Here is a 26,114-nt window from a genome sequence, read left to right on the forward strand (position 1 = left end):
TTATGGCGTAGCTACACCTTCTTTTCAGCCGTTGCTACTTTAGGGATTCAGCTTTAGGCCCCAAGATGGAAGCAAAAGGAAAATTCAACTGCAGTAGCCACTGTTCACCCAAAGAGGGCAGCACTGAGGCGCTTTGAGGCCAGACGTGGCAAAATTAAACAAACTTACACAGAAATGTCTCAGTTTGAAACTCTTAACTGTTCGAGCCAAACGGATCCAAACCAAACGGATCCAAACCAAACGGATCAGCTCTTGACCTCATTCCTACACTGGATTGGACCCGTTTGGTTTGGACCCGTTTGGTTTGTGGCAAAGTGAGTTTATGACACATTAAACAGAAAAAAAAATCTTTTTTCTGCTTCTGGAGCTTAAATTTGATTTCTGTAAAATATTTCAGTCTTCAGAGAAAACAGTATTTTTGGTTCTTCCAGAATTGCAGTTTTCTCACTAATTAATGTTTTGTATCGCAGCATGTTTTCATATTTCCAGAGACGTGGTTCATCCTCAGAAAACAGACGGGGGTTTTCTGAGGTGAGTCAGACGTTCAGTAATGTGAGCGGAGCCTCATTTCCTCTCGCTCTCCTCACCGATAAGACGCTGTGGGAAACTCTCCAGGACAATATTCCTTCTGTCCAGACAGAAAACTGGAGCTTTGTTCTGGGAACCTCCTGCTTCTCCGGAGCTTCCTGACACTTTAAGAAAACATTTGATTTTCTATCAGGTTAAAAACTTCATCCCACATTACTGAAACACCCTTATGAAACTTTAAAAGTCAATATTTCCAAAACTCAAGGATCTAAGCACGGTCTGTAGTGTCAATGATCTTCCAGGTTTTTAAAACCTGGAAATAAAAATGCAAAAACTGGTGATAAAAAGTAGAATTGCACAATTCAACAGAATATTTCATTTATAATGCTGACAGATGGAGTTTCAGTTTAGTTGTTTCAGACGTGGGAAATGATTTCACGACTGTTTCAGAAAGAAGATAAAACCAGTTTGCAATGTTGCTCCAGAACCAAAAACCAGACAGTAGAAATCTTTGTTTCCGCATTCGGACAGATTTTGACATAATTTATGCCTTCTGTCACCTGAAGAACATTTCCAGGATTAAAGGACTAATGTCTCAGCCAGATCTAGAGAAACTCATCCATGCGTTTATCTTCAGTCGTATTGATTATTGTAACAGCGTCTTCACAGGTCTGTCCAACAAATCAATCAAACAGCTGCAGCTGATCCAGAATGCTGCTGCTGGAGTTCTGACTAAAACCAGGAAGATAGAGCACATAACACCAGTTTTAAAGTCTCTCCACTGGCTCCCTGTAGCTCAAAGAATAGACTTTAAAATACTGTTGCTAGTTTATAAATCACTGAATGGTTTAGCACCACAATACATTAAAGATCTGCTGCTGTTGTATCAACCTTCCAGAACTCTCAGGTTCTGGTTCTGGTTCTGCTCTGCATCCCCAGAACCAGAACCAAACGAGGAGAAGCAGCATTCAGCATCTATGCACCAAAAATCTGGAACAAACTTCCAGAAAACTGTAAAACAGCTGAAACACTGACTTCCTTTAAATCTGGACTAAAAACCCACTTGTTTAGAGTTTTATTCGAAACGTAATCAATTATAAATTTATTGATGGAATCTGACTTGATGTTGTTTTTTTAATGTTGATTCTATGTTTCATTGTATTTCTGTTTGATTTGATGTAAAGCTCTTTGAAATGCCTTGATGCTGAAATGTGCTATACTAATAAAATTTGATTGATTGATTGATAATGATCTTTAATTTTGGGTTAATTTTCTGGATCCAGAAAATTATCTGGATCTTTAGGCAGATTTTTAAAGTCCTGCTGTAAATGAAAGTCACATTTCATCACTTTGTGATAAAAGGTTTTCTGACTGAGGAACAAACGAGGCGTTTCAGTGCAGGACCAGCAGGGGGCAGCAGCTCAGCAGCCTGCTAGGTTAGTGTGGTTCCAGTGTTTATGGAGTGTTTAACCTCAGGGCCCCGGGGCCCCGAGGCGTGCCAGGCTGGAAACCGCAGGGCGCTGGAAGGCGGCCCGGCGGTGGCTCCACCCGGTTCTGCTCAGCCCAAACAGAAGCTCCTCCAGCAGAAACTCAGCAATGTTTATCTGGAAGCCATCATCAACAAAAATCAGATTTGATCAAGTTTCCATTTTTAATCTGAGTTAGTGAAATAAATGAACTTTTTAATTTATGGAGATGAACTTTGTTCAGGTTTCCAGTTAGAGAGAATAAAACCAAACATTTAAAACTTCCTGTTAAATGAGACGATTAGAAACTAAACTTTGTTCTTCAGGAGAATTATGACTTTTACAAAACTATAAAAACAGTTATGAACCCGGAGTAAATACAGACGTTAAAATAATGAAGCTGATAAAAGTCAAATCTTTCTGAGATCAAAGGAACATTTAAATAAATCCAGTTTCACTTTTCTGTGAAGCAGAACAACAGAGACGAAACAATTCAGTTTTTATAAAACATGAAGGCAGCAGAACCTGAAAACGTTTTACAGATTACTGAGCTGCTGCTTCTTTCACGTGTTTACAGCAAACATTTGGATCTGAGCCTGAAGCTGCAGCAGCTGCAGGTTTTCCTCCCAGTTTGTGGGCCAGACAGAAGCTGGTTTCTAGCAGGGGCCCCGGGCTGCGTCTGGGGGATCCAGTGAACTTTGGCTCGGTGCTGCAGTTGGAGGAGAAGACTCTCTCTGCTCTCAGCATGTAGCTGCAGCTGCATTCTTGCTGCTGCAGCCGGTGTCCATCTTTGCCACCAGCAGCCTCAGAACGTCTCCTGCTGAACGGATCAGCTCTCTGCCTCTGAAAGCAGATGGCAGCCAGTTAGGAAGCAGCTAAACTGTTAGCATTAGCAGAGTGAATGCAGAGTGAATGCAGAGTGAATGCATGGTGAATGCAGCTGTTTCTGCTGTCTTACGTGCTGTAGTCCATTCCGACCAGGCTGGTGCCGTTGACGGCCAGGATCCGATCGCCGGTCCTCAGTTTCCCACAGCGAGCCGCTGGAGAGTCGGGAACCACCGACTTCACGTAGATGCCGCTCATTCTCAGCGCCGTTTGCTGCAACATCACAGAATAAAGACGGTGTTCTGATGTAGAGACAGTAAGGAGTGATTACTGTCCTGGTGTCTCACCGTCCCGTCCACCAGGGCCAGTCCCAGGCCGTGGGGCCCTCTGTGGATCTCCACTGTGAAAACTTCCTCTCTGTCTTCTTCTGCTGCTGCGTCTCCCGGCTCCACATCACCGCTCCCACCGACTGCACAGAGCAGAGAGGACAGCTGGAGACAACGTGTCCTCCTGGAGACAACGTGTCCTCCTGGAGACAACGTGTCCTTCTGGAGACAACGTGTCCTTCTGGAGACAACGTGTCCTCCTGGAGACAACGTGTCCTCCTGGAGACAACGTGTCCTTCTGGAGACAACGTGTCCTTCTGGAGACAACGTGTCCTCCTGGAGACAACGTGTCCTTCTGGAGACAACGCGTGTCCTTCTGGAGACAACGTGTCCTTCTGGAGACAACGTGTCCTCCTGGAGACAACGTGTCCTCCTGGAGACAACGTGTCCTTCTGGAGACAACGTGTCCTTCTGGAGACAACGTGTCCTCCTGGAGACAACGTGTCCTTCTGGAGACAACGTGTCCTTCTGGAGACAACGTGTCCTCCTGGAGACAACGTGTCCTCCTGGAGACAACGTGTCCTTCTGGAGACAACGTGTCCTTCTGGAGACAACGTGTCCTCCTGGAGACAACGTGTCCTTCTGGAGACAACGTGTCCTTCTGGAGACAACGTGTCCTTCTGGAGACAACGTGTCCTCCTGGAGACAACGTGTCCTCCTGGAGACAACGTGTCCTCCTGGAGACAACGTGTCCTTCTGGAGACAACGTGTCCTCCTGGAGACAACATGTCCTTCTGGAGACAACGTGTCCTCCTGGAGACAACATGTCCTTCTGGAGACAACGTGTCCTCCTGGAGACAACATGTCCTCCTGGAGACGTCCAGAGGTGCTTGGTTTCTTGTCTCCAGTTTGTCAGCCAGATGTTGGACAGTCAGTAAATTAAAGTTAAATTTAAAATCTGCCACAGATTCCCTGGATTCAGATCAAAGTTTTAATATTTATTGGTTTCATTGAAAAGTGAAAAAAAATGTAAATAATTTTTTGATAATGTTAACAGTTTGTTTTTTTAAACATTAATTGAAGTTTCTAAATAAATCAGGAAGTTTTTTATAATAAATGCCCAGACCTACTGCTAGTTTGCGTAAACAAATAAAGTTCGTCACAGATTTTATGAGGTCATGGAGTTTTTCTGTTCTCAGACTGTTGGAATGAAGAACCAAAGTCAGTGGTTAGACTGGGAACAAACCAGTAGAAACCCTCATTACTGGGTGGAGCCGATGACTCAGTGGTGACATCATGAAGCTTTTATCTGGCAGCAATCACCGACCATGAAACCTTTAAACAGTCAAACAGCATCAGGTTAACGTCCTTCCTCATCCTCCTCCTCCGATCCTTGCCCCCCCAACATGGAGGCCGCCCCCCCAACATGGAGGCCGCCCCCCCAACATGGAGGCCGCCCCCCCAACATGGAGGCCGCCCCCCCAACATGGAGGCCGCCCCCCCAACATGGAGGCCGCCCCCCCAACATGGAGGCCGCCCCCAACATGGAGGCCGCCCCCCCAACATGGAGGCCGCCCCCCCAACATGGAGGCCTCCCCCCCAACATGGAGGCCGCCCCCCCAACATGGAGGCCGCCCCCCCAACATGGAGGCCGCCCCCCCAACATGGAGGCCGCCCCCCAGGCCGGTCCTGAACAAAGCCGCTCACATTCAGATTCCACGCACCAACCCAGCTGGAAATGCTCATGACCAGCCGCTGCTGCCCGTCCTGACATCACAGATTAAAGGATTACTAATCTGGGCAGAACCACAGAGACCAGGTCGGGTCGGGGATCCATTGGGATCCATCAGGATCCAGCCACTCGGCTCCCACCAGGAAGAAATGGCACAAATATTAGTTATCAATAATAATAAGGAAGCAAGACTTGTCAGCGTTCACGTCAGCATCAGTGGGTAAAACTGGACTTATTTCTGGAGGGGAGGGGCTGGTCATGCAGCAAAGGATTGTGGGTGTTTAAAAAGCAACTAAAAGCTGAATCAACTTTTTTGCAGGTAAACTGTAACTTATTTCTGTGCAAATTTGAACATTTTTGTATAAATGTGTTTGATTCTGTCATATTTGGCCTGAACCCGTGTCAGTGCTGCCCTCTGTGGGCGGAAATGTGATTCACACAACAGAAAAATAAGTTACTACACTGGCAGCCAGGGGATGTTTTAAAGCAGGGGTCTCAAACTCCAGTCCTCAAGGGCCGGTGTCCTGCAACTTTTAGATGTGCCTCTGCTGCACCACACTTGTATAGAATAATTAGGTCATTAAGGTTCTGGAGAACTGATCTGCACAAGGAGGAGGGAATGAAGCCATTTCATTCCAGTGTTTTGTACCTGTGGCACATCTAAAAACTGCAGGACAGCGCCCCTCGAGGCCTGGAGTTTGACACCTGTTTTAAAGTAAAAGTTGCTAAATAAAGCAACATAGTGGCAGCAACAATCCCCCATCCTGACCACGCCCCAGCTAAGCCCCTCCCCTGGCTCCGCCTAACATTTTGTTGGGGGCGGGGCTAAACCTTCACAGGTGAAACGGAGAACAGAGGCAAAGCCAACGGGGTTGCCAAGCACTAGGGAAAATTGTATAAAATATAGAAAATATTAGCTAATATCGGTTAATATCGAATAACCAGAACTTATTAAATAATAGATCATTATCTATGTTAGTCAATACAGTTAATACTACAGTAACACATGAATATATTTGTAATGATGATCACATTAAATCAGGCAAAATATTTAAATTACTGAGAAATTCTGTTTTATCTCAGATAATAAATGACGTCACAATAAAATGTTTAATGAGAACTAAAACATTTGTATTGTTTCTGCATGTAAGTGACTGAACTGTGACTGTTACCAGGCTGTAATTACTGGTGAGGAATTAGCCGTCATTAGAGGCAGATGGTGACGGCGCCAGATGGCTCGCTTTCAGGCTAACGTCTTAACGCATTTAGCCAAACTGTCAGAGTAAAGATGCCTGATGGAGATCAAACAAATCCTCCTGCTTACGCCTGTAAAAAGGACAAACACCCAGCAGGGGGCGAGGGCGGTCCTGGAACGCCTGGTTAGCTCCGGGTTAACGCCTGGTTAGCTCCGGGTTAGCGCCTGGTTAGCTCCGGGTTAGCGCCTGGTTAGCTCCGGGTTAGCGCCTGGTTAGCTCCGGGTTAGCGCCACGTCAATCTCAGTTTTAAATTATTGCTCAATTTTCACAAAATTATCAAAAGGTTGCGTTCCTTTTGTAAAAGAAAACGTTGGAGAAGCTGACTAGTAACCAGCCACCCCCCCACTGGCTGACCTTTGCCCTTTAACCTCCTGACCTCCATGGAGAGTAAATCATGTCTGACCACTGGATCCAACAGAAACCCGGTCCCTGCTCTGGTTGACCAGCCGGTTCTGGTTCCAGACGTTGGTAAAGACTCTACCCTCGGCATCCAGTGTACGATTTTCAAAATAAAAGCTCCTCCAGACTCAATACATAGAACAGACATATTTACTTATTTCTTGCGTGGCCCGGTACCAATTGGTCCGCGGCCCGGTGGTTGGGGACCACTGATCTAAAACATGCAGGGCTGGGGGCCTGAGGACTGGAATTGAGACGCTCTGGTTTAAACCAACAAGTTTCTCTGGTTTAAGAGTAAAAATGTTTCTAATTTCATCTGAAGCATGGATGAGACAAAAAATCCCATTTAATCCTGTTTCCTGGTATCGATCAGCACTGGACCGATTAATCAGGTTAATCACAATGAATCGATTATTGAGCCCATTAATCATTAATCAGAGCAAACAGTCCATTTTACCAAAACTGAACAAACATATATAAACATTTTGCATTTAATCTAATTATCTAATTATTGGATCTTAGGGAGTAAAACTTTCATTTTCTTATTTAGAAAGACAAATTGATTTTTTAAAAACTTTATTTTAAATGTATTTATAATATTTTATAAAATAAGCTCCAGACATTCAATGAAAAATCTGCAGGGTTGATTTTTTTTATCCATTTACAGGATTAATCATCTGAATAATTGATTATTAATAACTGATTACTTGAGCTGAAATAAAAGAGAAACGACCTGCAGGCGGAAACAAACTCCAGTCCCTGAAAGCTTCAGCGTTCCGTTAATCTCTGGATTATTTATGGATTATTTATGGATTATTGGAGCAGGCCGACGGTCGAACAGAAGAACATTTTAAGGTTCTAATGTTCCGACCAGCAGGCGGATCAGACAGGAAGTTCCTGCGGCGCTGCAGATGTTTCCTCCTCTGAGGCTCAGAAACATCTGGATCTTCTCATAAAGCGCTGAAGCCGTGCAGCTGAACCGGGTCATAGAACCGGGTCATAGAACCGGGTCATAGAACCGGGTCGTGTTCGCCGTGTTGTTTGGCCTCATGGAGGCAGAAGCCTCCCGCTGACCTCTGACCTTACCTGTGTGCGGTTCCTCGGGCTCGCCGGGCTCCGGGCCCTGCGGGGTGTTGGGCGGCGTCAGCAGGCAGGACGGGTCCAGAGCCAGGCTCTTGTGGTATCCGGTGCCGGCCGGACCCGGCAGGACGTTCCGCAGCTGCAGGTTCTTCAGCTTCTGGGTCAGAACCGCCTCACAGTGGTTCAGGTCACCGTGCGACCCTCTGCCCTGACCCGGTTCTGCAGAGGTGAGCGGGTCGGACTCCCCGTCCGGACCGGGACAGGAAGCTGCGGGTCTGGTGCCGCTCGGTCCGTCGGGAACCTGAGTCAGAGCGACACGGTACCGGTCAGAGACGCCACAGCTTTTCCTGACCCGACCCGGGTCACAGAACCTCCTTACCCGCTCCAGAACAGAACCCGGGCTCTGGGTCTCACTGAGCGACAGCCGGCTGATCCAGTCCTGCAGGCGGGCCAGCTGCTCCAACAGAACCGGGTCAGACAGAACCTTACCCGGGTCCAGCTGGAAGCAGCTGCTGGGCAGGATGAGAGGAGGATGGCTGTCCAGACTCAGCAGGACGTCGGCTGCCGAGGAGCGATCAGAAATCAATAATCAATAATCATCAATAACAGAGATCAATCAGAAATCAATAATCATCAATAACAGAGATCAATCAGTAACCAATAATCATCAATAACAGAGATCAATCAGAAATCAATAATCATCAATAACAGAAATCAATCAGAAATCAATAATCATCAATAACAGAGATCAATCAGTAACCAATAATCATCAATAACAGAGATCAATCAATAATCAATAATCATCGATAACAGAGATCAATCAGTAACCAATAATCATCAATAACAGAGATCAATCAGAAATCAATAATCATCAATAACAGAAATCAATCAGAAATCAATAATCATCAATAACAGAGATCAATCAGTAACCAATAATCATCAATAACAGAGATCAATCAATAATCAATAATCATCGATAACAGAGATCAATCAGTAACCAATAATCATCAATAACAGAGATCAATCAGAAATCAATAATCATCAATAACAGAAATCAATCAGAAATCAATAATCATCAATAACAGAGATCAATCAGTAACCAATAATCATCAATAACAGAGATCAATCAATAATCAATAATCATCGATAACAGAGATCAATCAGTAACCAATAATCATCAATAACAGAGATCAATCAGAAATCAATAATCATCAATAACAGAAATCAATCAGAAATCAATAATCATCAATAACAGAGATCAATCAGTAACCAATAATCATCAATAACAGAGATCAATCAATAATCAATAATCATCGATAACAGAGATCAATCAGTAACCAATAATCATCAATAACAGAGATCAATCAGAAATCAATAATCATCAATAACAGAAATCAATCAGAAATCAATAATCATCAATAACAGAGATCAATCAGTAACCAATAATCATCGATAACAGAGATCAATCAATAATCATCAATAACAGAGATCAATCAGTAACCAATAATCATCAATAACAGAGATCAATCAGAAATCAATAATCATCAATAACAGAAATCAATCAGAAATCAATAATCATCAATAACAGAGATCAATCAGTAACCAATAATCATCAATAACAGAAATCAATCAGTAACCAATAATCATCAATAACAGAGATCAATCAGTAACCAATAATCATCAATAACAGAGATCAATCAGAAATCAATAATCATCAATAACAGAAATCAATCAGAAATCAATAATCATCAATAACAGAAATCAATCAGTAACCAATAATCATCAATAACAGAAATCAATCAGAAATCAATAATCATCAATAACAGAGATCAATCAGTAACCAATAATCATCGATAACAGAGATCAATCAGTAACCAATAATCATCAATAACAGAAATCAATCAGTAACCAATAATCATCGATAACAGAGATCAATCAGAAATCAATAATCATCAATAACAGAAATCAATCAGAAATCAATAATCATCAATAACAGAGATCAATCAGTAACCAATAATCATCAATAACAGAAATCAATCAGTAACCAATAATCATCAATAACAGAGATCAATCAGTAACCAATAATCATCAATAACAGAAATCAATCAGAAATCAATAATCATCAATAACAGAGATCAATCAGTAACCAATAATCATCAATAACAGAAATCAATCAGTAACCAATAATCATCAATAACAGAGATCAATCAGTAACCAATAATCATCAATAACAGAGATCAATCAGAAATCAATAATCATCAATAACAGAAATCAATCAGAAATCAATAATCATCAATAACAGAGATCAATCAGTAACCAATAATCATCAATAACAGAGATCAATCAATAATCAATAATCATCGATAACAGAGATCAATCAGTAACCAATAATCATCAATAACAGAAATCAATCAGAAATCAATAATCATCAATAACAGAAATCAATCAGAAATCAATAATCATCAATAACAGAGATCAATCAGTAACCAATAATCATCAATAACAGAGATCAATCAATAATCAATAATCATCGATAACAGAGATCAATCAGTAACCAATAATCATCAATAACAGAGATCAATCAGAAATCAATAATCATCAATAACAGAAATCAATAATCATCAATAACAGAGATCAATCAGTAACCAATAATCATCGATAACAGAGATCAATCAATAATCAATAATCATCAATAACAGAGATCAATCAGTAACCAGTAATCATCAATAACAGAGATCAATCAATAATCAATAATCATCAATAACAGAGATCAATCAGAAATCAATAATCATCAATAACAGAAATCAATCAGAAATCAATAATCATCAATAACAGAGATCAATCAGTAACCAATAATCATTGATAACAGAGATCAATCAATAATCAATAATCATCAATAACAGAGATCAATCAGAAATCAATAATCATCAATAACAGAGATCAATCAGAAATCAATAATCATCAATAACAGAGATCAGCCCGACTGTATTGATGATTGATAAGAATATTTTTAATCTGTTTCTTCACTAAAGTTTTGCTCTTATTGTCGTTCAGGAAATTAAATGTTTATTTTCTCATTTTAAAAAGTTTTAATTGTTTATTTCTGTGTATTTTATAAAAAGCTAAAGTGGCTCAAAGCCAATATTTCCACCCGATTAATCATCAGAATAATTGATTACTAATAATCGATAGTTGCAGCTCTGGACTCGTCAGCAGTGAATCTTTTTCCTCCAGTATTTAGTTTCTTCAGCGATTCATCGACACAAAAAGCTTTTTAAAAAGAATCAGAATCGATGAAACCAGCTGGAACCGGATCAGAACAACTGGGTTAAAATAACTGGGTCTGGTCCGGTCCGGTCCAGCCGGGTTCCTGTGGTGTTCCCGTTGGTTCTGTCATCGTGTTTCTCCTGCCTGCTTTCCGTTCATCAGGTCCAAACATGCCAGCCACATCAGAGCTGCTGGGATTCCTGCTGCTCCAGTTTACTGTCAACAGTGAGATCCTGGGAACAGCCGGGTCCAAACGGGTCCAAACGGGTCCAAACGGGTTTCACAGAAATTACAGCTACAGAAATCAATCCAACATGTAAAGATCAGGAAGTTTTTCTAAAACTATTCTTTAACCTCAGTGTTGACCCGGTAACCTAGGAAACGGGTCAGGATCCAGGTTCTACAAAACTCAACTTTCTGGCCAACATGAAAACATGGTGAAGGCAGCATGGTGATGTGTTATAAGGATCGACATCGATGCTGTTCTTCTCTATGACGGGGTGGTTGTTGCGGTTGCTGTGAGGATGGAGACTGATGCCGTTGTTTCTCACTCATTCTGCTGCATGTTGGCGCGCAAGACGGAACCGACAACATCCGGTTTAGGATTTTCAAAATAAAAGCTCCTCCAAACTCAATACATACAACAGACATATTTAATTATTTCTTGCGCGGCCCGGTACCAGCGGCCCGGTGGTTGGGGACCACTGCTATATAGAACTGGGCCTGACTGATTCGGGGCGGCAGCGTAATAATGCTGTCCTGCAGCAGGGGGCAAGCTGAGCCAAACACAAGGTATGCTGGGAAGTCCAGTGAGACTCCAATTAGAAAAATAAAGAAGTCTCACCGGTCCTGACCGCGTCCTCCACCTCCTCCGCTGGCGGGCTCCACGCAGGGGGGCGGGGCTTCCCGCCGCCGTACTCCCTCAGCATGTGGTGCAGCTGAGCCGGCGTCAGGGCAGCAAACTCCGCCCTGAGGGACGCCCAGGACGCCTGCAGGGGCACAGACAGAAAGGTCGTTGCTGCTGGTGGTGAAAAACATCAACAGATGAGGAAAAACCCGAGGAAACGCGATTCAGTGGAGATTTTCAGTGATTACAGCAGAAATGTCACATGGTTCTTTTTGAATGTTTCCAGCTGAATTAGAGGATGTAAGACATTCGGTGTGACGGCCGAGTTCAACTGGAGGCGGTGATTTAAATCTGTTGGTTCACAACAGAAACATAAAACTGTCTCTGGATGGTTTGTCTGCCAGTTATTGTCTGGCAGCAGCAGCAACAGCAACACCAACAGCAACAGCAGCAGCAACAGCAACACCAACAGCAACAGCAACAGCAACAGCAACACCAACAGCAACACCAACACCAACAGCAACAGCAGCTCCAGCAGCAGCAGCAACAACAGCAACAGCAACAGCAGCAGCAGCAACAGCAACAGCAACAGCAACAGCAGCAGCAGCAGCAGCAACAGCAGCAGCAGCAGCAGCAGCAGCAGCAGCAACAGCAGCAGCAACCACTCAGCCACTGCAGATGGAAAACTAAAAGCCACAGAGGCGTGTCCCGTTCTGCAGCGACCACAAGTCTTGTCATTCCAGAGCGGTGATATGTCTGTAATCCTCAGCCTGTCAGCAGCGTGGAGCCGCTGGCTGCTGCTTTGAGTCATGCTGTGGAAACAGGTGTCAACTCAACATGCCAGACTAACATCTTGTACTACAACATCCCCTCAGGGTCAAATAAGCTGTATTTGAGCTGAGGTACATCTATCTTTGTGTTTTACAAAAGAAGGAGATTTTCATAGTTCTTAACAAACAAGATGGCCGCCACAGGACGCTCTGTTCAGTCTAAGGCAGGGCTGCTCAAGTCCAGACCTCGAGAGCAGACGGACCACAACATGGCAACCCGAGAGCGGACGGACAACATGGCAACCCGAGAGCGGACGGACAACAACATGGCAACCCGAGAGCAGACAGACAACATGGCAACCCGAGAGTAGATGGACCACAACATGGCAACCCGAGAGCAGATGGACCACAACATGGCAACCAGAGAGCGGACGGACCACAACATGGCAACCCGAGAGCAGATGGACCACAACATGGCAACCCGAGAGCGGACGGACCACAACATGGCAACCCAAGAGCAGATGGACCACAACATGGCAACCAGAGAGCAGACGGACAACAACATGGCAACCCGAGAGCGGACGGACCACAACATGGCAACCAGAGAGCAGACGGACAACAACATGGCAACCCGAGAGCGGAGGGACCACAACATGACAACCCGAGAGCAGATGGACCACAACATGGCAACCCGAGAGCAGATGGACCACAACATGGCAACCCGAGAGCGGACGGACACAACATGGCAACCCGAGAGCGGACGGACAACAACATGGCAACCCGAGAGTGGACGGACCACAACATGGCAACCAGAGAGCGGACGGACCACAACATGGCAACCCGAGAGCGGATGGACCACAACATGGCAACCCGAGAGCAGACAGACAACATGGCAACCCGAGAGCAGACGGACCACAACATGGCAACCCAAGCCATCAGATTTCAGTGGTAAAGTGGGCGGTGGGTGTTTTCTGTTTACCTGCAGCTGAACCTGAACAGGTGAGGAAGAGAATGTGTTGCTTAGGGAGGATGAGGAGTTAGAGCAGCCTGACAAGAACTGGACGAACGGTTTTCTGCATGTTTGGTCTGAACGGCTGGATAAAAGCAAACAGGATGTGAGGCGGCCCCAGGTTAAACATTACTCCGCTCCAGGATTTACTCTGGATTATATAATCTGCAGGAACGGCTACAGCTTCATGATGTCATGACAGGAACATTTCCTGGCCGGCTTCCCGCAGGCCGTTTCCTTCTGCCCAGAGGAAGAACAATGAGCGAGTCGGTTCCAGAATCAGAACTGATTACTAAGATCCAGATGCTGTGAATAGTTAAAAGAGGAACATGGGAAACCTGAGGAAATAAAAGCCCTGAGGCTCAGTGTGGCTCCGCCCACCGGCGCTCAGAGCAACAGGAAAGGAGCAGCGGGTGTGAGCTGACCTGCAGAAGCGTTTCTTTGGGCGTGGCCAGCAGATTGACGGCAGCGGAGAACTTCTGCAGGAACTGAGCGGCCATGTTGGCCAGGCCCTGATTCTGGACCCAGTCCATGAGCAGGTCCAGGTTGGCCCGGATCTGCACGCCGCGGGACCACTGGTAGAACCCGGCCACGGACCCTGAAGAAGCAGGACCTCCAGTTAGCCAAACAGCCCATAAGGAATAAACAGAACCCAAACATTAAACACGAGAAACAAAAAGGAGCTGCAGTGATGCGGCTCAGTTTGAACCGCTGGTTCAGTTCTAATAATCTAGTCTGATGACGAACATTTCAACATGTTACCTGTTCCTGTAGGAAACCAGCCAACATTTATCTTCACTTTATTAATCATGCAAACACTGAAACTGTTTCCATGAATAATAACATATTGACAAGATGGACCAGAACATGGCAACCCGAGGGCAGATCTTGAAGAGTCTCAGACATTACAACATGCATGATGGTGGTAACATAGCAACCAAAACAAGAAACAGTAGCCACCTTCAAAATAAATCTGATTTTAAAGATAAAGTCAGACTTGTATTCAAAGTAAAAACTTTATGAATGATTAAAACATCCAGTCTGTGTTAATGCTGATATTAAACGTATAGAAGTTTGTTAAAAGTTAAAGTAAACGGAGAAACAATCAAACGGCCATGATCCACATTCAGAAGGCCGGGGACGCTAACGCTAAAGCTAAAGCTAACAGCGTGTGCTGCTACCTCTCTCCATGAGGCTGTTGAACAGCGAAGCGTTGATGAAGAAGAACAGGTAGGCACAGAGCTGCAGGGAGATGTCCGGATGCACCTGGAAGGCCGAGAGGAGCTGCAGCGCCTCCTTCAGGACCTGCAGGATGTTGCCCAGGCTGACAGGAAGTCGCAGCTGACCGTCCTCAGAGAACGGGTTCCCGTCCAGCAGGCCGCCCAGGGCCGGGTACATGCTCTGCAGGGGGACAAAGGCGTGACGACTGAACACTGAGGAGGCCTTTAACCACACAACTGAAATAAATGCAGCAGCAGAATTTTGTTAGAACGACAAAGCTTCTCGTTTTAATGAGCTAAAACTACCCTCAGTTTATAATCTGGTAAAAGGCAAAGCGGCTCAGCACAACTCTCCTTCTGTTAAAAAGGTCAAAGGTTATAAAGGGTAGAAGTGTGTTTTTAAACTATCTGAATATCTGTTTCTTCTGGCATGTATGTTGTGTTTCTATGGCACTGTAAGCCCACACACACACACACACACACACACACACACACACCATGAGTAAGATAGAAACTTGAGGAAGAGCCAGCAGGTCAGCTGAGGTGCATGTTGGACCCCTGCTGGGAAGCAGCAGATGGCGGCTGGTTTTAACGGGTCGAAGTGAAAACCTGACAGCTTCACCTCAGGAATCCGGTCTGCACATTGTGAACATTCAGTCATCCACAGGAAATCACAGGGAAGAGCTGCTTCTGCTCCTCCCTGCTGTGATGACAGCTGCTTCCCTCTGCAGGAAACGCCCCAAAGGTCCGAACGTTAAAATACAGACCAGCACAGCAGAACTAAACACCACACTGAAAACAGCTGCTGATTTCCAATCAATAACCTATCAATCAAAACAGGATCAGTGGAGCACATTTCTTCAGTTCAGGATAAAATCTGCTGGTTTAAAAGAAAAGAGCAGATTGATCCTGTTTCCTTCACTGTAGAGGCGCTGGAGCTGCAGGACGACCTGCAGACGTTCAGATCATCAGAACCAATCAGGTTAAACTTCATAAGAGCCAATCAGGTTGCCTGTTGCGTGAAACCTCTGGCTCCGCCCCTTAACAGAATCGTCAAACAGGAAGTCGTCAGACGTCAGGGCTCAGCTGCTGCTGGGTTCAGACCTGAAGTCAGATAAAGTCCTGAGATCTTCTCCAGTAAAACGGTCCGGCTGACGCTCTGTCTGGAATCATAACCATAGATAAGAGCAATAATGATCTGAGACCCGGCAGGGAAGCGGCCATCTTTAAGAGCATCATGACCAACTGACTCAGTGTGGAAGGTTATCCTGGTTCTGATTCTACCAGTTCTGCACATCTGGCTAGAAACGTTTGCCTGTTTCTCAGTCAGGTTTGATGGAGAAAACCTTTAAACAGCTGGTTGGTCAGATTGTGAACTTTGACCCCAGTCTCATCGTCCCAGAATCAGAAAAATGTCCATAAGAGTTTGATTTATCGTTGTTGATAAATTTCAATTACTGGTTTTAAAAATCTGTCAGTATTATCTGAAAATGTATGTTTCTGTTTTCTCCACTGTTTGTTTCATGAGAAGATTAATAAATATTAAACCTGGACATTAAACGCGGTCACTCCGACTGTCCTGTCTGAAACAGGAAGGATTTTTGGGAGCCGTTTCTGGCGCCGTGAATGTGCCAGAAAATGAAAACAGAAACTCTGAACTTCCTGCAGTCGACAGAATCTGAAGTTCAACCATCGGTTTCCCTGGTTTGCTGAAATGTGCCAGTGAATCCTGCGTGATGTGAGAATGTTTTCTCAGGTAGTGAGTCTGGGACAGCGATGATGTGACTGGTTGTTTCCCAGCAGGTCCAGTCGGTGGAAACTGTGCAGCTGCAGATAACTGCTGTCAGTGTTTACACTGCAGAGTGGAAAGGACGCCCCGCTCTCTACCTCCCTGCTGTTTCCTGCCGGAGTGTTTCCATGCTGTTATTGTGTTGTGGGTCTGGAAAACGCTCAGCGAAAACAGACTGTTGTGTTAACACAGCCAGGCTTCCTGCGTCACACGTGGCAGTGGGGGGCAGACCTTGGTGAGGTAGTAGACCGACTGCTGGAAGGCGAACATGATGACCTCCTCCAGGACCGTCATGGCTTCCTCGCAGGCCGTCTGGGTGGACCACAGCTCAGCCTGCAGCCGCTCTGATGGAAACCACAACAACGCTTGTTACCACTTTCACAGGACTGGAGGGCCTGACGGCTCTAAAGAGACAAACAAAATGTCCACCTTGGTCAATGCTTTCCCGTCTCCATGGCAACAGCTGGGGGACCTCATGCTGGATGAAGTGCAGCAGTTCAATGGAGTTGGCCATCCACAGAACCAGCGGCTGCAGACCTGAGATCAGTTCCTCCATGCTGAGCTGCTGCAGCTGATCAGACGCGTCGTCAACAGAGCTGCTGATGAACAGACAGGAAATACAGATGAAGCTCATCTGCAGACCGTCTGCATTTAATTTAGCTGCCTTTCATGTGATGAAACAAGGTTTCTGAAATGTTTCACCTATAAAATACTCTAATGTGGCAAAATGTAGAAAAGTTTAAGGAGTTTGATTACTTTTGAAAGGCACAGATATTAGTTTGGTTTCTCTTTATAGACAGCAGTTAAACATCTCGATGATGTGGACTCACGTTTCTGGTTGCATTGCAGCGAGTTCCTTTGTCCTCTCCTGAAAGGTTAGATCACATGATCACATGAATAACTGTAGAAAACATGCGGTGGAGTTCAGATCAGCGTTCCTGCTGCTTACCCACGTAATGAGCTGGATCTGGCTGGCGATCCGGAGCAGCAGCTGCCTGAAGTGAGTCAGCTGGAAGGAGCCGGCGGAGTGCTGGATGCAGAGAATAAGCAGGAAAGCAGGAGTCAGCTTTGGCTTGTTCTCACTGGGATCCACCATGTCCAGGATCTCCTGCAGGACCCGTTCCTCCTGCTGCAGCTCGTAGCGCAGCGAAGCCTCGGCTCCCTCCAGGTTCCTCCAGCAGGATGCCGGCGGTTTCCCCTGGAGCCGCTTCACGGTGATGCAGGAGCCGCAGGACGAACAGGAAGTGCTAGCGTCAGAGCCCGGGCGGACCCGGGCCATCCAGGGCGGAGCAGGAGGAGAACCCGACCTGCTGGTGGGATCCTTGAACAGGAACAGGTAGTGCTTCCCCAAACCAATCAGATCTCCAGGATTCAGTTCTACTTCCTCATCCAGAAGGAAACCGTTTCTGGTGACGGGGGCCCCGTGGAGGGGCTTCAGCAAGGTCACAGTCTTTCTCTGTTTTCCTGAGGAACTCTGGGAGTTGGAGTCCAGGCGTCTGACGCAGCAGTGCTGTGGCGACACGTCAGGAGCAAACAGGAGGATGTCGACCTTCAGCCGCTCCTCATCCTCTCCGGTACTGTGCTCCCTGCAGCAGCCGAAGATGGTGCTGCTTCCACTCATCAGGTAGATCACAAAATCCTAAAAGATCAAAATCAATCACTTCCAAATCCTGCAACACCAGGCTGCATCTGCTCAGGACTCTTATTTTGAAATAAGAAAGGAAGTAGTTGTTAAGTTGCTCCTTTGTGTTGGCATAATCAGCCAATAACTACAGATCAATAATCAACAACTCCAGTAAAAACAGAGTTCAACATGCTAACGCTAGCCTAGCCTAGACCTGATAACTGATGATGCCAGACAGAGTTAAACTAAACAAATGAAGTAAAGATGAAACTGCTAATATTATTACAGAAGCTGGAAACTGTCACAGATTTAAGTATAGCGTCTGTCACCGTTCTGTCCTGCTAATCCAGCAGACGTGGAGCATCGTCTGGATCTCCCAGAGTCTCTGGGATTCCACTGATCCCCTTGTGCAACAGTCAGGAAATCAGCCAGCAGTGTGAACGGAAACCAGGATGAGGCTCTAAGAATACAACCTGGAGCGGCAGGATGAGGCGCGGCGAGGCTAAATGCTACTCATCAGATTAATAGATTATTGAAAACTAATGTAATAATCAATTAATCATTAACTGAAGCATGCAGACTCAAACAAAATGCAGTTTGCTGAAAGAACACAGTCGAAGCTGTAATTAACCAAAACTAAGAAATATATATAAACATTTTGCATTTAAGAAGGTTTTAGCCAGAACTTCTCAACCAGCGTTTTGTTTTCACCTGGTTCAAATTGTGTAAAGAAATCTCCTAATAAACTTGTTGCTGTCCAGTTATTAATCAGTTAACCTAAAGCAGGAACAGTCTCCTCTGGATCTGCAACAACTCAGGATTTATATGATCAAACGTTGACTTTTACACAGTGAAATGTTTCATTTCTGTTTTTAGGAAGCAGTTCAATGATTAATCTGTATTTATTATGAATTTCCAAAGTTGTTTAAAATAATCTTGAGTTTTGAAATACAACTGCAGAATGAGCCAGTTTCCTTCTTTCAATGAAATGACGAACAGTCAGGAAAACGGATCGCTGCCTGTAAAGTTCCTTCAGCCGGCCTGGAACAGCATTCATAACATCAGCTATCGCTTCCTGTTTTATGTCAACTGACACAACACAGACAAGCCTTGTTTCTTTGCTTTGGCTCTGGTTCTGGTTCTGGCCTATTGTCAGGAGAAAGGAGCCGGCAGCCCTAGCGCCATCCTGCACCGTCAGCAATCTCCTCCTCCAGCTGCAGCGATAAACATGCAGCACTTCCTGCAGCTGGACGGAGCCGCTGTGCTGTAGGAACCGGGTCAGGGGGAGAAAGTGGTTCGACCCGGCCCTGAAGTCCAGGAAACAAAGCTCTAACGCTGCCGAGTTATTATTGTTTCAGAAGCAGGATGTGGTCAGCATCTGTCAAACTTTCTGGAGTTTCTTTACTTGGACTGCTGTGGGCACGAAATGACAGAGCAGATATTCAGAAATAGATCTGCTGGTTCTGTAACTCCTTCCTGAGAAAGCGCTCGTCTTGGACCCAGGTAACCAAATGTGACGAAGCTCAGGGATTAACAGATGATAATCCAGAGCTCTCATGCTGCTTTTCTCCACGTTGTCTCTTAACACACTGGAGGGCTTTTCTGAGCAACTTCTAAAGATTCAAGTGGAGAACAGATCCAAACTTTACGACAGTATTTTATGGCATTTATTAATTTATTCCCATAAATGATGAAAGCTTGTGTATAGTTAAAGTATTTGTACATTCTGTCTGTCTTTGGTTGTACATCTGGGAATGCTTAAAGCTGTACACATCAAATTGCAGCAGCCACATCAAGCAAAACAGCCGACTGTAAAAAACAAGCAACACGGGAATTAATCATGTTTTTTAAATGTCTTGTTACTTGATGCTCTAATGGAAATAAGAGTGTCTGGGTTTATTTAGAGCTTCATGCTGGAAGTCTCAGTGTTTCCTCCTCTAGAGGGAACATACAGTCTGTTGTTAGGTAGCACTAGCCACGCTAAGCGTTAGCCATGCTAAGTGCAATCCATGCTAAGCGCTAGCCATGCTAGATGTTTTCCAGCATCACAAGCCAGGGCGTCGTCTCTGATATTAATAAAAGTTATTAATAAGAGCTGATGGAAGGAAAGCCTGGGAGAAAATGCTTTTAAAACAGAGAAGTCAGAATGTAATCTCTAATCTGTAGGAGTTCACGTTATTAACTAACAGTCTTTATGAAATGCTAAGCTGAATTCCCGACCCGGGGCTTTCTGCATGTTCTCGCTGTGCATAGCGGGTTCTCTCCAGGAGCTCCAGATCCTCCAATATGGAAAAACATGATTGTTAGGTTGACTGGTCTCTCTAAATTCTCCTAATGTATATGTGTGTGTGTGTGTGTGTGTGTGTGTGCGGTTGCTTGTCCTGTCTCTTTCTGTGATGTCCTGCGATGGACTGGAGACCTGTCCAGGTGACCTCGCCTCTCGCCCTTTGACCTCTGAGCCCCAGGCAGCTCTACCAGGTGTTAGTGTGTTGGATGATGGATGAAGATCAGATTCAATTTTCTAATATTTGTTCATCAGTAATCATCTTGTTTCAGAGGAGTTGACATAAACACTAATAGTGGACAACAAATGAAGGAACATGGAGGTAAATCAATATTAAAGATGGTCTGCTCTAAGTCCAAACTAGTAGCATTTAGTCTACAAGTAGCCAACCCGCCTCGGTCGATAACCAACCCGCCTCCGGTCGATAGCCAACCTGTCTGTGGTCGTAGCCCTGTAGCAGCAGGAAGTAGGGGAAGTCAAAAGGTGGGTGTATGGAGTACTGCGTGGCATTGTCGTCGCTGCTCTCCGTCTCTTCCTTCTCCAGGCCGAGTCGCAGAACCTCGGTGTCGGCCTCGGCTTCCGGGTTCTCTCTGACTGTGATCCGTTGGGCCCGGCCCGGCTCCCTCTCTGTGGCAGACAGGTCCATGTCGCTCAGGCTCCTCCAGAAGCCCAGGCCCTCCGTTTCCTCCCCCCCGCTGTCCACGAACAGGGATGCCACTCTGGACCGGTTCTTCTGCAGCTTCCGGGCCTGAGCGTTCACCCCTGGAACCACAAGACGCACCGTCACGCTTTCTGCCTCCGGCACCGTCTGACAGGTTTCAAAGCAGCTGCAGCATGTGGAGAAACAATGGGAGGATCTGTAGGGGTCACCGACAGGGGTCACCAACTGAAAGACCTTTATAAAACCTTAATGAATGAAATTTAAGACCTGTACCTTTAAAGATGTACAGACTCTAAACCAGTGGTCCCCAACCACCGGTCCGTGGACCAATTGGTACCGGGCCGCGCAAGAAATAATGAAATATGTCCGTTCTATGTATTGAGTATGGAGGAGCTTTTATTTTGAAAATCGTACACCGGATGCCGAGGTTTGAGTCATGCGCCAGCTCACAACGCTGCACTTCCCGTTCGATTTTCAACGCTGCACGAACCCCCCGGTCCGCAGGAAATTTACGAAGGCTTGGCCCGGTCCGCTGTACTAAAAAGGTTGGAGACCACTGCTCTAAACAACCCGAGTCTGTTTTAACAGACATGATGGTTCGTTAACCTTACAGTGTTCCTCAGAGAGAAAACCACATCACCCATAAATACTACCATCCATCCATCCATCCATCCATCTTCCGCTTATCCGGGGTCGGGTTGTGGGGGTAGCAGTTTCAGAAGGGAGGCCCAGACTTCCCTCTCCCCAGCCACTTCCTCCAGCTCCTCCGGAGGAATCCCAAGGCGTTCCCAGGCCAGCCGAGAGACATCGTCCCTCCAGCGTGTCCTGGGTCTTCCCCGGGGCCTCCTCCCGGTGGGACGTGCCCAGAACTCCTCACCAGGGAGGCGTCCAGGAGGCATCCTGACCAGATGCTCCTCAACTGGCCCCTCTCGACGTGAAGGAGCAGCGGCTCTACTCTGAGTCCCTCCTGGATGACTGAGCTTCTCTCTCTAAGGGAGAGCCCAGACACCCTATGGAGAAAACCCATTTCGGCCGCTTGTATCCCTGATCTCATTCTTTCGGTCATGACCATAGATGAGGGTGGGAACGTAGATCGACCGGTAAATCGAGAGCTTCGCTTTTTGGCTCAGCTCTCTCTTCACCACGACGGACCGGTACAGCGCCCGCTTGACGGCAGGCGCTGCACCAATCCGCCTGTCGATCTCCCGCTCCCTTCTTCCCCCATTCGTGAACAAGATCCCGAGATACTTGAACTCCTCCACTTGGGGCAGGACACCTCCCCTGACCCGGAGAAGGCACTCTACCCGTAAATACTACCATTTTTTTTTTATTAAATAAAAAAAGTTCTAAAATATTTTAGGTTTTAGAGAACAGAAAAAAATTCCATCCTTGGATCGCCGTAGTATTGAACTAAATCTAAAACACAAACAGAAGAGAGCTTTTGTTTATGAAATCTTGTTTACAGTGGCTGAAATTCCCCTGAAATTGCTCTGGTAAACCAAACTGACCCAAACATAATGCTCGACTGCTCTGGCGCCGCCTCGATGCAGCAGAACCAGAGGACAGAAGGGGGGCGGGGCGGCTCTATCTGATATCAACAGCCGCTCAGTCGCGCTGACGTAACACAAACACCATTCAGCCCTGCTGGAGCCGGGAAGCACAGAGGAATGTCCAGAGAGACACTTCACACCCCACTCTGCTGCCGCGTCGGTACGGGGGCGGGGTTACCCGTCGGTACGGGGGCGGGGTTACCCGTCGGTACGGGGGCGGGGTTACCCGTCGGTACGGGGTTACCTGCCGTGATGGTGTCTTGGTGCTTCAGGCTCTGCTGCTCCACGGTGGAGCGGAGCTGGATCTCGAAGCGCCTAAGGAAGCCCTCCTTGGGCTTCCACAGCGCCTGCAGCAGCAGGGGCCTCTCGTTGGCCCCCACCACCCGGAAACACTCCCTCTTCCACTGGTGATCGGCCCCCGTCTGACCAATCACATCGCAGAGCACGTAGTCGCTGGCGTCCTCTTTCTCCAGACAGTACCTGGCCGACAGGAGCACAGCCGTCACGTTGAATTAAGCAGGTTTTAGTGGTTAAATGTGATTGCTATTTATCCAATAATTAATCAGAATAATCGATCAATAAAATAATTGTCAGCTGCAGCTCTACTATACTTTTGCTAAACACAGAATGTTTTCCTTAAACTGCAAATATTCATCTCCTATCTTACAGTGAAAATTGGAAGACTTGTCAATATATTCTATTTGATAAGCTGTGAGAGGCGGGCAGTAGGGGGCGCTCTCACCTCTCCAGGGCCTCCCTCACCAGCTCCCTGGCGCTGGACTGGCTGGTGGCCAGCACGCTCTTGTAGTGGGCTCCCTGGCAGATGTCGCTGCCGAAGATCTTCAGGATCCCCGGGACGGAGCGCTGGCTGGAGAGCTCGGCGGGGTCGTCGGCAGCCTGGGGGTCGGGGCCGCCCCGGGTTGGGCCCCGCCGGCCCCCCTCCCGCAGGTTGGGGCTGTAGTTGAAAACCGTGGACAGGCGGTTGTTGTGACGCCGGATCTTGCTCTTGGCCGGCTGCCGGACGCCGACGCTCTCTGTGGAGCGGACGGTGCTGTCCGACTTGTTGGACCTGAGCGGAGGAGCAGAGTCAGGCTGCAAAGTTTCTGTTTACATTTCTGTTTATGCATCAACAAACTCTCTGCTTCCAACAAACAATATCTAACAATATCTCTGAGTCCTTTGGACGGCAGCAGCTGTTTATAGTAACTGCATGGGATTTACTTTGAAACTGGCCTTACTGAACAGCGTTTTTATTTTAGTCTGTATTAATATTAATTTAATTAACAAAACATAGACATAAATTTAGGAGAATAAAGACTCAATTTGACCAGAAAAAACATCTTAAAATTACAAGGTTTATATCGGTTTAACGAGAAAAAAGTTTTGATAGTTATTGTGAGCAGCTCAGTCGTTTGGCTGATCATTTCAAAGCTCTGCTTGTTAATAAGTTAATAAGTTAATAAGTTGATGCTGATGTGTTAGAAGATTAAATATTTTCTACCAGTAAAACTTAAACCAAAGTAAAACTTCACAAGATCACTAACATTTCTCATTTTTTATGTCAGAGTTCTCATAAAATTACAAATTTATTCTCCTAATATTGCAATTTTACTCTGATAATATTTGGACTATTGTTGTATGTTTTTATTCTTGTAATTAAAAAACAATGTCATCCTGGCCCAAATACTCCAAATAAAAACAAGCAGTGAAACAGAAAACAAGATGGCCGTGCTGACATCACTCTGAAGTACGAAACCCAATGAACGCTTTGGACAAAAATATCAATTTCCCAAAAATTCAATCTTAAAAATTGAAAGACCAGATTGATCTCCAGCCTTACTCCATTTGGGGAGAGTTTGGGATATTTCTATTCTTTATCCAGTTTTCCAGACTGGAAATGACTTTCCTCATTTTCCAGATTACAAAGGAATTCTGTGTTCCCAGTCTGGGCGGGTTAGCTCTGTAAAAACACACAACCCGCCCAGTGTGCACCCAGGAGTCTAGTAAAGGGTTTAAATAAGTTTAATCTCCTCCTAAACTTTGTTCAAAGAGACATCAAAACACCAGAACAGAAAATGACTTTAAATCCCGACACCATCCGGATTTTAGAGACATTCCCAGCTGACTGCATTCTAAAAGTATTTTTAATTGACTTTATTAAAGAAGAAACAATTATCCAACCTGGCCGGCCCTATGTGAAAAAATAAATATCTCCCCTCGTTATATTATGGAGTTAAAAATATGAACTGTTTTTAACCACATTTTTTAAGTTCAGTCCCACTGAACACACAAAATGAGTAGAATCAACAGAACTGGTCTGACAACATGAAGTAGACCAGACTGCACGATCCAAATGCAACAAATGAAGCCCCGATTTAAAGAAACAGACAATTATGCTCAAAATCCTTTGAATGCGGATTGATTGAAGCATTTCTACAAAAAGGAGAGTCAACATTCCTTCACAATGAGGAAAAAAACTGTTTTCAAGTTTTCCAAACACTTGATGGAAGATAACCAATTATTATTATCTGCAGGAGCCAAGAACCTTTTCACAAACAGAAAAGTTCTCTAATAAATTAAATCAATATTTGAGAACTGATATAGTCAGGTTAACTTTCTACAACACCTGTACAAGCTACTTTAGCGGACTTTGAGGTGGAACCATCTCTTATATTGTGAGATAAATTCAATTATTTCATGATGCTAATCAGTCCACTTTTTAAACGTGTATATGCAGCTGTTTTCTGATGAAAGATGGCTGTAACCATATGGCTAAAACACAGTTAAATCTAATGCTAAAAGTAAATTTGTGTAAATTACTGAACTTACTGGACAGATCCATTGCTGGGTTTCCTCCCCAGTTTGGCCAGGCGCCTTTTGGGAGAGCGGATGAGCAAACCCACAGGGAAGTTGAGGGTTTGTTTATTTACGTGGCTGCTTCTCTCCTCAGAAATCATCGTTGGACTTCAGTTTGTCTACAGAAACACGACGGAACCACCGAGAGAGCCGACGTGGGCAGAGGTTCGCATTCTCCCTCCGCTGCCCCGCTACATCTAGCGGTGGGAGACGGGAACTTTTCGGAATTAGAAAAGCTCTAAAACAAAAAAGCTTGATCCACAAGGCAACCTTTTCCCCCCGAAGAAGACGTAAAAAGAAGCAGAAAAACCGCTCCAACAGCCGCTTGTGCTTCCGTTTCACAGACCGTTACCCGAACCGTTTCCCACCGTAAGTTCATATTCCTTCACAGGAAAAGAAGGAAACCCGGAGAAGTTTCAGAAGTTTACATTAAAATTCGTCGACATTGGAATCCGAAATGCAATAATCCGGCAGTCCGTTTGCGGGAAAAAGTTTCTGGGGAAGCGGTGAAGTTCCATCCCGGGTCACGTTGGCAGCCGTTACGTCCGATGCGGAGCGCTGCCTGAGCGGACTGTGGATGGAGCAACCTGCCGCCGCTGGAGCGCGAGCTTCCTCCGTGACGTCA

General features: G+C 45.6%; 1 protein-coding gene across 3 annotated transcripts; it reads right to left on the reverse strand.

Moving 5' to 3' along the window:
• Positions 1-2,155: 2,155 nt before the first annotated feature.
• Positions 2,156-26,102, reverse strand: si:ch73-281f12.4 (Ras-associating and dilute domain-containing protein-like). Of its 3 annotated transcripts, none has more exons than XM_044100156.1 (16): positions 25,463-26,102; positions 23,376-23,702; positions 22,878-23,113; positions 20,856-21,184; positions 17,464-18,153; positions 17,345-17,382; positions 16,944-17,110; positions 16,746-16,858; positions 14,687-14,906; positions 13,931-14,103; positions 11,724-11,868; positions 7,992-8,173; positions 7,619-7,913; positions 3,167-3,288; positions 2,953-3,092; positions 2,156-2,837 (listed from the first exon to the last, which is right to left on the reverse strand). In XM_044100156.1, the coding sequence occupies exons 1-16, from the start codon at positions 25,588-25,590 to the stop codon at positions 2,735-2,737; spliced, it is 3,408 nt and encodes a 1,135-aa protein (XP_043956091.1). In that variant the 5' UTR covers positions 25,591-26,102; the 3' UTR covers positions 2,156-2,734. The 3 variants fall into 3 exon arrangements, with proteins under 3 accessions (XP_043956091.1, XP_043956090.1, XP_043956089.1); XM_044100155.1 differs by having other exon boundaries at positions 16,944-17,113; XM_044100154.1 differs by having other exon boundaries at positions 7,619-8,173.
• Positions 26,103-26,114: the final 12 nt, after the last annotated feature.

Source organism: Gambusia affinis, linkage group LG19 (genome assembly GCF_019740435.1).
Source record: "Gambusia affinis linkage group LG19, SWU_Gaff_1.0, whole genome shotgun sequence".
Taxonomy (NCBI): domain Eukaryota; kingdom Metazoa; phylum Chordata; class Actinopteri; order Cyprinodontiformes; family Poeciliidae; genus Gambusia; species Gambusia affinis.

Coding starts and splice junctions, on each gene's coding strand:
- si:ch73-281f12.4 (XM_044100154.1), bottom strand. CDS start 25,590: ATGATTTCTGAGGAGAGAAGCAGCCACGTAAATAAACAAACCCTCAAC. Junction 21,185..22,877: donor CCAAGACACCATCACGGCAG/GTAACCCCGTAC, acceptor TTGTGGTTCCAG/GGGTGAACGCTCAGGCCCGG. Junction 11,869..13,930: donor CCAAAGAAACGCTTCTGCAG/GTCAGCTCACAC, acceptor GTGCCCCTGCAG/GCGTCCTGGGCGTCCCTCAG.